General features: G+C 38.2%; 1 protein-coding gene across 1 annotated transcript in view; it reads right to left on the bottom strand.

The window, feature by feature from the left end:
• The window catches only part of COG3 (component of oligomeric golgi complex 3), a 73,257-nt gene that overhangs the window by 2,767 nt on the left and 57,719 nt on the right, over positions 1–12,771 (bottom strand). Inside the window, exons 20-22 of the mRNA XM_025364506.1 lie at positions 9,344–9,419; positions 4,199–4,326; positions 3,339–3,437 (exon numbers count right to left, since the gene is read on the bottom strand). Coding sequence (XP_025220291.1) covers positions 3,339–3,437; positions 4,199–4,326; positions 9,344–9,419 — 303 coding nt within the window. The remainder of the gene's footprint in view (positions 1–3,338; positions 3,438–4,198; positions 4,327–9,343; positions 9,420–12,771) is intronic.

The raw sequence follows: 12,771 nt of genomic DNA, 5'->3' as shown, positions 1-12,771 counted from the left end.
CTTGAGCCACCGCGCCCGGCCTTAAGTGACTTTTTAAAATGCACAAGACAAGACATGACAAGTGAATTGACATCACATGTCAATTCTGACCAACTACAGGAGAAACCTGCCCACTCTGTGACGGAGGATTGGGACACCAGAGCCAGACACAGCAGTGATAGGAGGGAAATGGCTGCCTGCACCTCAGGTGTCTGACACCCAGGCCTTGGAGCCTTGCGGGTAAATGGACCTGGCTGTGAACGTTCTATCAGTACAGCTGCTTCGCTGATGCAGCTCATCACCCCGATGTCATTTATAAATGAGTGCTGTTGGAAGAGGGATACAGAATCACCTCTGTGCTTTCCCTACCAAAGTACAAAGCCTGAATCTAATCATGATGAAAGAGACAACACCAAATGGAGAGACAGTCTACAGAATAACTGGCCTGTCAAGGTCAAGAAAGGCCGTCAAACTGCTCCAGGTTAAAAGAAGCTAAACAGATGTGACACCTGACCTGCACTGCAGACATGTCAGCAAGAAGATCAGGAGGAACGGTACGGGGACTCTGATGAAATGCGCATATGAACTGTGAATCAGACCCTGGTATCAATGTTAAGTGTCCTGGTTTGGTAACTATACAGGAGTAGTGCAAGAATGTCCTTGTTCTCAGGAAACACTCACTCTCTGAAGTATTTAGGAGTAAAGGAGCACAGGGTCTCCCGACTTTCTCTCCAATGATTTAAAAGCGGGGCTTGAGGGACAGGGAAGGGAAAAAGTGAGAAAAATGAAGCAAATGGGGCAAAATGAAAATGGGGTAAAGGATATATGAGCACTCCTTACCCTAATCTTGCACTTTTTCTGTAAATTTGAAATTATAACAAACTAAACTTACAGAAATAACATCTTCTGCCATAAAAATGGATCTTATCATCCAAGTATTCCACATCTACATTCATGCAAGGGACTATAACTGGAGAAAAAAAATAGACAACTAGGTTGCATGGTCTCTCTTGGATTTATATCCACTAAACTCAGCCGAGCCTCTCTCCTCATTCTCGGTGATGACCTTGCTTCTTATTTCACTCAGAAACGTGAGGCACTCAGAAGAGCACATCCGTGAGTTCCCGCCGCATTCACAGCCCCCATCCGTGCCCACACACTCAGCCTCCTCCTGTCACCACGACTGAACCCCCATGTGCCTCACAAAGGCCCCACCCTGCTTGTTCTTGAAATTCCACCCCACATTCTCAAGATATTTTCCCCTCCTTGTAGATCTTCCCCATGAACATAAAAACACACGTTTTTCTCCTATCTTGTTAAAAACACAATAATTACCCTACAGAAAAATTTGGCTGGGTGCCGTGGCTCACGCCTGTAATCCCGGCACTTTGGGAGGCCGGGGCAGGTGGATCACAAGGTCAGAAGATCGAGACCATCCTGGCTAACACGGGAAACCTCGTCTCTACTAAAAATACAAAAACTTAGCTGGGCGTGGTGGTGGGCGCCTATAGTCCCAGTTACTCATTAGGCTGAGGCAGGAGAATGGCGTGAACCCGGGAGGCGGAGGCTGCAGTGAGCTGAGATCGCACCACTGCACTCCAGCCTGGGCAACAGAGCGAGACTCCATCTCAGAAAAAAAAAAAAAATGGAAGGATAACCCAGTAACTAATAAAAAGAGTTACCTATAGGGGAGGGAAGGGAAAGGCTGGAGGGGATTGGAAAAGGAACAAGACTTCTCCAAATGTACCTTGTTCTGTAATTCTGACTTGGAAACCATGCAACTATTTTACATCATTAAGAAACAAAATTAAAATAGAAAAAAAAAATTCTAAATATTGAAAAGAAACTCAATTATATATCAAGTTAGTGGAACAATCACATAGAAAGTAATTACTTCAAATAAACTATTAAGAAGTATTTTGACTGTACAAATATCTAGAACGATACAAATATCTTTTTAAAATGTGACCCATCTATCCACGTAAAGGAGTATCTACAGCCATAAAAACGAAGCTCTCTCTGATATACACAACACAGATGAGCCTTGAAAACATGCTAGGTGAATGAAAGCAGCAGCGATATGAGGCCATGTATTGTATGATTCCATTTAATGAAATATCCAGAATAGGCAAATCCACAGAGATAAAAAGTAGATCCAGAGAAGAGCAGGAAATGCAGGATCTGCTAATGGGTAAGGGGCTTCTCTGGGGAGTAACGAAAATGTTCTAGAATTAGATAGTGGTGATGACTGCACAACTTTGTGAATATACTAAAAACCACTGAACTCTGTGCTTTAAAAAAAGATGAATTGTATGGTATATGAACTACATCTCAATTTTAAAATGACCCCATTTCTCCCTCCAGCTACCACCCCATCTTTCTCTTCTCCACTACAGTTAACACTCCTCAAAAGATTCTGGCCAACATGGTGAAACCCTCTGTCTACCAAACACAAAAATTAGCTGGGCATGGTGGCAGGCACCTGTAGTCCCAGCTATTTAGGAGGCTGAGGCACGAGAATTGCATGAACCTAGGAGGCAGAGGTTGCAGTGAGCCGAGATCACACCACTGAACTCCAGCCTGAACAACAAAGTGAGACTCCATTTAAAAAAAACAAAAACAAAAACAAAAAAACACAAGATATATCTACACTCACCATTGCCTAGTCCTCTCCCCCTAGTTTCTACCCACCCTAGTCAGGCTCTTGTCAGCCTTATCAGTCTCCCCAAATTCCCTAGTCCTTACTATACACTAAATTTCTAAACTATCCTAAACTTAAGACCATAAATAAAATATCCCCCACAGTGCCAAGCTACTCCTATTACATACTGGGTACTCAAAAACTTCCATTTTTTTAATCTGGAAGTTATTAAAAAACTACAAATAGGGTGCAGTGTATACTGCTCGGTGATGGGTGCACCAAAATCTCACAAATCATCACTAAAGAACTTACTTGTGTAATGAAATACCACCTGTGCCTCAATAACCTACAGAAAAATCAAAAATTAAAAAAAAAAGAAATTGTATTTCTCTTATTATGCATATTTCAAACAAAATTATTCAGCAAGCTAAATGCCACTATTTGAGTCTTTTACAAACAGGTCATTCTCTTAAACACAGCAATATTCATATCAGAAAGGATTAAATGGAATTTTAATCCTGAAATTAACTGAAAATTCCAAAACCATTCCCCAAAAGTTAGAGAGAAAATTCAAAGTCTAAATTCTTGCTCATCAGAATAAAAGAAGGTACATTTTTTAAATTAATACTAAAAATATGTTTGCTCAAAGACATTATCTACTCAAGTGAAATAACCAAGAGGGCATAAAAGTAATAAGGATCTTCAGTCTACTGATTACCTGTTCCATAGATGGACAGGCAATGATCTGGATGTCTTCAGGGCTGAACTCTTCCTTTAACAGAGCATGGAACTTCTGGAAGACTTGCTGAATATTATTCTGAGAAAGGAGGAAAGGAGATCTTATCAAGTGAGTTGTCTTAAACATGAAGCACCATGAATGTTAAATCGTAATGATATTTGCCAAAGCGAGTGGAAGCAATGTATCTTTCATGATATTACCAAAGATGCATAATTTGTTCTTAATATTTCAATGCTGGCATAACCTGATGAAGACTTATCAGATAATGCTTCCCAGGAAGACTAAACTCTAGCAAGCCTTGCCCCCCTGAGAATAATTTTAAGAGTCTTCTGCAGCAATTTCTTACACAAAAGATAATAAAGTTCCTAGACACATAAAATATACTTTAAAAGTCAACCAATGCCTTGGGTAAGGACAAGAGCTCAACACAGAGCTGGAAGTTATGAGCCCTAAATTTGCTCTGCCATTTAATCCCTTGGTTGCCACTGCAAGCCATTTATTTCTACTACTCACCAGTAAAATGGGGCATAATTCCTGAAGTGCTGGTCTCTTGAGAGTTGGGCCACATGCAATGTAAGGGTCTGAGTTTTTTGGTTTATTTACTATTTTCTACTTTCAATAGTAACATTAAAAACTTAAGACAAAGTGACAGTGGGAAAAAAAGATAATCAAGACAGAGGCAGACTTTGTAAGCCTTTCATGAATCATAGTGATTTTTCAACTTCACTAGAATAGTATACCAACATTTCTAAATTTCTACAGGAAAAGGAAAATGGTAAATGAGGCAAAGAATACTTGAAGTCACCTGCCAGCATTCAAATGACTTATCTGATACTCACCCTCACAGGTTTAAACAAGATGAACTCGGTGTCTTTATTGCATAGGTACAAGGACATACTTCTCAACGTCACAGGCAGCTTTGTTTTTAGTGTCTTATACGCAGTTGCCGCAACGTCACTGACCTTTGCTGGAAATAAATTAACCTCATTAGTGTCACAATGAAAAAGAAAAGAAATATTTCCATTTTAATTCAAAGGGGAATAAAGGGAGAAAAAAATAGCAGAAGAAAAGACTCTTTATTTCCCCAAAGAATTTCCTTCATTTTTATAGCTTATTTACCAAGTTTAATCATAAGCCCTATAAACATTCATTAAATATGTACTATACAAAATTCTAATCCCAAGGGCTAAGGCAGCAAAATAACTCCCCTAGCACGCTTCAGGACATTCATAAGAGCTGCAATATGTACCGTTGGAATTTGGAGGTAAGAGATTAAGGTTTAAAAAAAAAAAAGTCATTTTCAGAGAGACACTAGTAAGAATTACTTCATAATGAATGAGTTTGTTCATTTGCAGAAATGACTCACAGTAAGAGATGCTTAGATTATTCAGAAAATATCCACATATATTTAAGGGGAATTAAATATCTATTTGTTATATTCGTATACTGTATTATCAGAAAGGGAACAGAATCCCAAAAAGTTATAACAAAAATAACTATGAAACCCTGTTCCATAGATGGACAGGCAATGATCTGGATGTCTTCAGGGCTGAGCTCTTCCTTTAACAGAGCATGGAACTTCTGGAAGATTTGCTGAATATTACTCTTAGAAAGGAGGAGAGGAGATCTTATCTTTATCTGAAGGAGTTACATAAAAAAGGAGAGTAGTAATCTGTATGAAGTATTTAAAAGAAGTTATCTAGAAAACTACAAAGAAAAAAGACAACAATTTCAAAGATGCTCAACCTCACTCATAATTAAATAAATGTAAATTAAAGCAGTGAGATATTTACAGATGATTGGCAAAAATTACTAAGATTGTGATATCCATGTTTGACAAGGGTATGGAGAAACAGGCATCTTTGTGTACTGCTGATGGAAGTATAAGATGGTTCAACCTCTTTGGAAAAATATTAGGCAGTATCTAGCAAAACTGAAAATGCAAATACTTTTTCCTTTAGCATTTCCACTGCTAGAAATTTACTCGTGGATATACTCAAAAAATACCAAGTTATGAGTATACAGAGATGTCGGAAACACACAAACTGCAAATAATTTAGGTTTCCATTATAAGAATTATGAAAGAAATCATGCTATAGTGATGTATTCAATGCATCCAATAAATAGAATAGATCAAGTTGGATACGCTATACAGAAAGGCCTCTAAGATATATAAGAAATGAAAAAGGAAGCGGTATGATACAATCCCATTTGGGCAATATTTTTAAAGTCCACATATGCTGGTATATACATAAACAATTTTGGGAAAGAAACTTTAATAGTAGTTGCCTCTGAGAGAAGGACTAGTTTGATGGTAGAAAATATAATTACTTTTCATTTTATAGCTTTTCATAGTTCAAATAATATGCCATGTAAAAAAATGTTTTTAATTGAGGAGGGTTGCAGTAAAGCAGGGTAAGAAAGTACCAATGCTCTTGCAACTGGAAAGGGGTCCTGCTCCAGACCCCAGGAGAGGGTTCTTGAATCTTATCCGAGAAAGAATTCGGGCAAGTCCACAGTATAAACCAAAAGCAAGTTTGTTAAGAAAGTAAAATGGTGAAAGAGTAGCTACTCCATAGACAGAATAGGGTGTTCCCAAAAGTAAGAGAAGTAACGTGCCCACCCGAGATGCAATGCTTGCTTATATGTAGGATAACAAAAAACACAGGGATATGTACTCTGCTACAAAGGTTTGTGATAAAGGGTTAATTTTTCTTAATTACTATATTTTGCAAGAAATCAATATTATTATCTTTAAAGCAAAATTAGGAATGCTTTTGTTCTCAAGATATCAGGGTATCAGGACATTCCTGGGTCTGGGTGTGTTTAGTAAACGTTATTAATCTGCTTCCTTAAATGTAAACATCTAGAGGCTGGGAATACCCAACCTCCTTGGAATGCAGCACAGCAAGTCCCACCCCCATTTTTCCTAGCTCTCTCTGGAGATGGAGTTGCTCTGGTTCAAATGTCTCTGACACTCTCAGGAAGAAAGAATAAATAATTCAGGAACTGCTTATTTTTCATTAATAGATGAAAGCTCCTTCAAGACCCTTACTTCCACGGGCTCTGCTTCTGTCATTACTAACACACCTCAGGGATCACTAAATCGGTCTTCAGAGCCCTTGATAAGCAGAAAGTGGGTGTGCAGGCTGGTGACTAAAGTGTCCTCTAATTCCTAAAAAAGGTTTCTTCGTCAGAGTAAATTAACAAATGGGCATCCTAATTTATAACTCACTCTCCTGTGAGTTTGTTTGATCATGAAATGATCCCTGAGAACTTGACCAAGTCTGAATGAACCAGTAACCCTCAGTTTTTAGGGCAGAGGGGTCCAAGACAGTTCCTAGATTGTCCTCAATGCTCCTACTCCAAGGGGCCATAAATCTCTCTTTGGCATTCGAGTGTGGGCTTCAAGTACTACAGATTCATAAAATCCAACTCCATACCTCTGCTATGACTAAATGGGATAGAAGATATGACTATAAGATAAACTGAACTGTTATTGCTATATTCACTAAGATCTCCTCACTAAGAAAGAAGGAAATGGGTTAAATGACAAAGTAGCAAGTCCTACTTCAATCAGTCCTTTTGTCTACTCCTGTTAGTTTCCTTTTATCTACTCCTGCTTTACTATGACAATTCTAAACTCTAGTAATGCTTAAGAGCACAATACATCTAACACTTTGAATCCTATTAGGGTTCCACTTGAGAAAATGACAGCCCCTATTTTGAGAGAAAGGATCTTTCCAAAGGGGAAAGAGCAATACATTAATTATGCATCAAGAGACTGGGCTTAGCTGTAGTGGTTTCTACCTATCTTAAGAAAGATTTATCATACCCAAGAGTTTCATTGACATAAATGTTCCAAATAAAAATCAGCTCCTATTTCTAACTAAGCCCTATAAAAGCAATTGGAACCTTAAGTCAAAGGCTCCGATTAATCCCCAAATCATCAGAATTCCTTCAAGAGGCAGGCTGAGTTGTGAACTGAAAGGTCTGCCTCTTGACTGTGAGGAATCAGAAGAGGCAGTTAATACTATGCCAGACTATGATTAGAATTTCCAGTATTGTCAGTAAAAGAACCTGATTTTCTGTCTTCAGACAGAATGCACTACTGTATTAGGTGTGCTTTTGTAGTAAGACGACAAAGATTTCTATTCCACACACAACACGAACGTTTAAAATAACAAAGGCAATAGAACATTCCTTGTCTGCATCACGGTAAATGAAACACCTAAAGCATGTCACAAAGTTTATGTGCAATAAAACAAATCAACTCAAACCTATATTGACATCATCAAAGTTCACATGAGGAACCTTTGAAATAAAATCTTATCTTCCTTTCAAAGACAACTGATATTCTCTACATTTACAAATCTTCCTAAGCGATACAGAGCTACTCTTCTAATTTCTCAGTTCAACTTCAAGTTAACCTAAGGCATTCATAATTAAAAATTTTGAGGCCAGGCGCAGTGGCTCAGGACTGTAATCTCAGCACTTTGGGAGGTTGAGGTGGGCGGATCACCTGAGGTCAGGAATTCAAGACCAGCCTGGCCAACATGGTGAAACCCCGTCTCTACTAAAAATACAAACACTAGCTGAGCACAGTGATGTATGCCTGTAGTCCCAGCTACTCAGGAGGCTGAGGCAGGAGAATCACTTGAACCTGGGAGGCGGAGGTTGCGGTGAGCTGAGATCATGCCACTGCACTCCAGTCTGGGCGACAGAGTGAGACTTTGTCTTAAAAAAAAAAAAGTTTTCTTTGAGCTGGGTGCAGTGGCACACATCTGTTTTAATACAAAAATTAACTGGGCATGGTGGTGGACACCTGTAATCCCAGCTACTTGGGAGATTGATGCAGGAGAATTGGCTAAATCCAGGAGTCAGGGGTTGCAGTGAGCCGAGATCACACCACTGCACTCCAGCCTGGGCAACAGAGCAAGACTCCATCTCAAAAAAATAATAAATACAATTTTGGAGGCTTTGAATAGCTTCAATCATTCTTCCCAAAGAAAATGAATACTTAACAGATATAATGCTCTTTCAATATGGAAAACCAATCATATTAAAAAGTTGATTCCAGATTAGGAGCCTGTGCACAGCCAATTTTTCATGGATGCAAAGCCAGAATCATTTTTTGGATCTCTCTCACTGAGTGGAAAGCTGCCCTCCAATTTGGACACAGTTTACCCGTAATTAAAACACTCATTCTTTCTCCATTTTGCCCGTTTTAGTTTCAAAGGCTCTCTATCACAATATTGGCCAGGGAATGGCCAGAAATATCAATTTAACGAAATGATTTATTTCGGTTTAATGGCAACTTAAAATGCCGCAAGATGTACCAAAAATAACGTTAGTCGTGATTTTAAATGTCTAACGCTAAAGACCAAAAAAAAAAAAAAAACCAAAACCCTCCAGCACAAAAAAATTTACATTTAAGAAAGAGTAAGACTGGGAACATCTCAAATACATCTGCCAATCAGACAATAATATTGCCTGCCAACTCCCAAGTGACACCTCAATTTTTATAATTTTTTTTTCCCAATACTCTAAAATGTCAACAGAGGATAACTTGGACAAAATGTGGAAGAAAATAGTGGCCCAGCATTTCTTCATACACTTGAAAGTAGGTGCACTCGCCATAATTTCTTCCTATCAACCACAGTGTTTTCATCAAAGCTTGAACACAATGAATAGTGGGTGTACAGCAATCAACAGACTCAAAGGGTTTCCATCTTAGCCATATTTTAGTTTTAACTGGGTGATTTTTCAAAACAAAAATTCTTCCTTCCTTGATATGCTTGTTGAAATGCAAGTAGTGCTAGCCAGTGAAGACCTGTCAGCTCCAAACTCAATCCTGCATTAACTCAGATTGCAGCGCCCCAGAGTGAATAGGAAACCAACTCCAAGCTGTCACAGTAAGGACTATATAAATGCAGATTAATAACATCCTAAAAAAGAAATCCAAAACGGTCAAATGAGAATACCTGGTTGTGCCCAAGGCTGCTGTGAGAGAGTATACTTGGGGCCTCCTTGACTGGCCATTGTTTTTAACGCTGAAACCTAATAGAGGAGACAAGAAGAAAAAAAGTTTCATTTCATCAATGACAAATTAAACTGGTACTGCTCTCAAGGGATACACAACACCATTTAAACCTATTAAAACACCATGATAATCAAATGTGCAGCCCCAACAAAAACGCATCATCTCATAATCCTTTATAGGTAATCAACATTTTTAGCAAAACTTCTTTTGTGATTTCAAGGCACATGGTTATCTTGCCAAAAATCATACCTAAGTTCTGAGGCATTCTATCTGAAATACTTCTTGCTAGGAAGACAAAAATGAAGCCCTAGAGAAATGTCAACACAAAACAGGTGTCTTTTAAGGAGACTATTTTGTCAGTATTAAATTATTTTTGTAAGTAATTAGAAAAATGTCACCCTAGCTGGATAAAATCTCCTTTACATCTGGAGGATCATTTTTCTTATATCACAGAGAGAATGTCATTAAAACAAACAAATAAGATTTTCAAATACCATCAAAAATCATATATGACTGACCAATCAGTGCTCAAGATAGACCTGAATGACCATCTTCTAGTCATCTCTTTTCATTCCTTAGCAGCAGTATAGAGAAGCTTGAACAAGACTGTTTCTAAGATAGTAAGCTGTGGTGCAGCTATGGGGTAGCTGGGGAGGGTGAGAGAGAAACTGCGTAAAACATGTTTTAGAATGGACAGTCATGTGCCAAGGTGCAGTCCATGGCTTTGGCCTCACAGGAAGGTCTCATTAGAAAACCCTGAGCACCAGCTCTACATTTCTCACACAAAAGGCCATACATACATGTAGGCAGAGGATGGGCAGACACAGGGTATAATGTTGACTTGGATCTCTTCAGCCTCCCCTTTGTTTCTAGTTTCTATTTCTCCTCCTGGACCACTCTAGGCCTTTGCTCATACTGCCTACCTATATAAAATCACCTCTTTCCTCCTCTTACTCCATCCCTCGCCATACCTTTATTTTTTGAGATGCACTTTAAAAAATGAATCTCATATATTATAGATACTAGACACTGCTAAAAGAAAAATACATTCACACTTTAGTGTATGTTATCCAAAATATTTTCCGTTGTAAAAATATAAGTATACTAATGTGTATACATTTACAAATCTGGGAACAGTGTTCTGTGAACTTTTTTCCCCACTTAAATCTATATTCTGGTCATTTTCCCACATCCAACGGTTTTGTTTTAATAGTAATGGCTGCCTACTGTTGCACTGAATGCTCCAGAATTTAACCAATTTCATAACATATATTTAGGTTTTGTACAAGTATTTTTATGTTAAAAACAAATATAAACTAGTATATTCATCCCTATTTACTATCCAGATAGTTTACTTATCTTTAAGTCAAACCTCCAAGAGCATTTGCTTCAAAAGTTTTCCCCAATTAGCCTCATTTTTTTTTAAGGCTAGTCAAGGGAAGCATTGGGAGCCCCATCTTTTTAAAAATTCCTACACAATGAACAAAGACCCATCGTCTCACAATGGCATTGCTGTATACAGTTTAATGTTTACCTATTTTTCTATCTTAATTTCCCTTTAGGTTATACCTCCTTGAGAGCAGGAATTAAACTTACAGATCAAACTCGATTACATGTACTAGATCAAGAACAAAATTTAAGTTTACAGTGTTACTGAGGAAATTAACAACACTCCAGAGGGAATATTAAGAATAAACTCGTAATAATCAAATTGCTTGAAAGAAAATGAATATTTTCTACATAGAAGTCTGAGTTTTTAGCATAAACTGGTCCCATCAGAAAACAAAACAAAACAAAACAAAAAAACTTTTAAGCTTAGCTACAAACCTGGAATTATACTTCCTTTAAAATGCCTTAATTTTGACTTTTCGCTAAAGCAAAATCTTCACCTCAAATTTGTCAAACTGTACTACCAAATAACATTTCTGCAGCAAGCACTTTACAGACACACATAAGATCTTGTTTTGTCTCGTGATAACCTTAACTTCAATCAGAAGGTGGCAGACGCAGTTGCAGGATCTAGGGCTCAGCTGCCTTGACACAAAGTTCTGTGCTTTCTACTATAACCATTACCATCCCAAGTACTACTTAAGGGTTTGTTTCAAGCAACATTTAGTACAATGGAATTCTAGAACAATAAAAAAGTATCAACAGTTTTTGAAGTTTGGTAGAAAATAATCTAAGCCAAATGTTTTCATATGAGCCTCGACTCCTAACCCTTAGAATAGTATTACATTCCCTCAGGTCAAATACTTAGAGAAGAGGCTATGTTTCCAGGGGCAGGAAATGAGGCAACAGAGCATATATGCTCCTCTAGTACTTACTTTATTTTTTCCTCATGAAAGATCAATAATTATACCAAAAATCAAGTATTAAATAGAAACCAGACAGGTGAAGATGTTGTAGAAATGTTTATCTTATGAATACTCAACCTGTTTCTCAACCTGTCAAATAAAGATGCTTCTCTTACTCAAGGTTCCAGGGATGTAGTAAGAATTAATGCATAGTAAGTGTCTCAACAAGGAGCACAGAGGAAGAAGCTACATAAACAAGGCCAATTTACAGTAGATGAAAGGGATCCAAATTAGACCCCAACTCTTTAAGCTCAAAAACAAGTCTTCTGACAACCTAAAAATATTCTCTACGTGGTAATACATATACATTGTTAAAAATCAGTCCAAACTTAGAAACAAGCTGAGGATATTTTGTTGATGAGGCTTACATCCGAATGATAAATACCGAGACCTACAAACACACCTCCAAATGAGATGAAAGACTGTTTCCCATCTGTACCTATGGGTGTTGATTTTCCTGCAATCGTTTATCAGGGGACAAGCACTAGTTGCCTTATAAAATGCTAACTAAGCCCAGGCACAGTGGCTCCTGCCTGTAATCTCAGCACTTTGGGTGGCCGAGGAGGGCAGATCCCTTGAGGCCAAGAGTTTGAGACCAGCCTGGTCAACATGGTGAAACCCCATCTCTACAAAAAATATTAAAAAAATTAGCCAGGCATGGTGGCACACACCTGTAATCTCAGCTACTCAGGAGGCTGAGGCAAAAGAATTGCTTGAACCCGGGAGGCGGAGGTTGCAGTGAGCTGAGATCGTGCCACTGCACTCCAGCCTGGGTAACAAGAGCAAGACTGCCTTAAAAAAAAAAAAAAAAAAAAAAAAACCTAACTAAATAAAAGAGGCATGAGATTCTGCACTTGCAGGTAATTAATGCTGAGGTTTACCTTTTAAAGTTTTCTATAAAATCTTCCTCTTCCTCTGCTATTCAGAATGCTAGTAACAGTCACCAGGCAAAAAGTGAAAAATCTTTGGTCCACAAATTCTAAGATGCAGTGTCTCAAATGGTCACGTGTGTGTG

The sequence above is a fragment of the Theropithecus gelada genome, chromosome 17 (assembly GCF_003255815.1).
Source record: "Theropithecus gelada isolate Dixy chromosome 17, Tgel_1.0, whole genome shotgun sequence".
Lineage (NCBI taxonomy): Eukaryota > Metazoa > Chordata > Mammalia > Primates > Cercopithecidae > Theropithecus > Theropithecus gelada.
The sequence above is the reverse complement of the archived record's forward strand: the minus strand, read 5'-3'. Positions and strand labels throughout refer to the sequence as shown.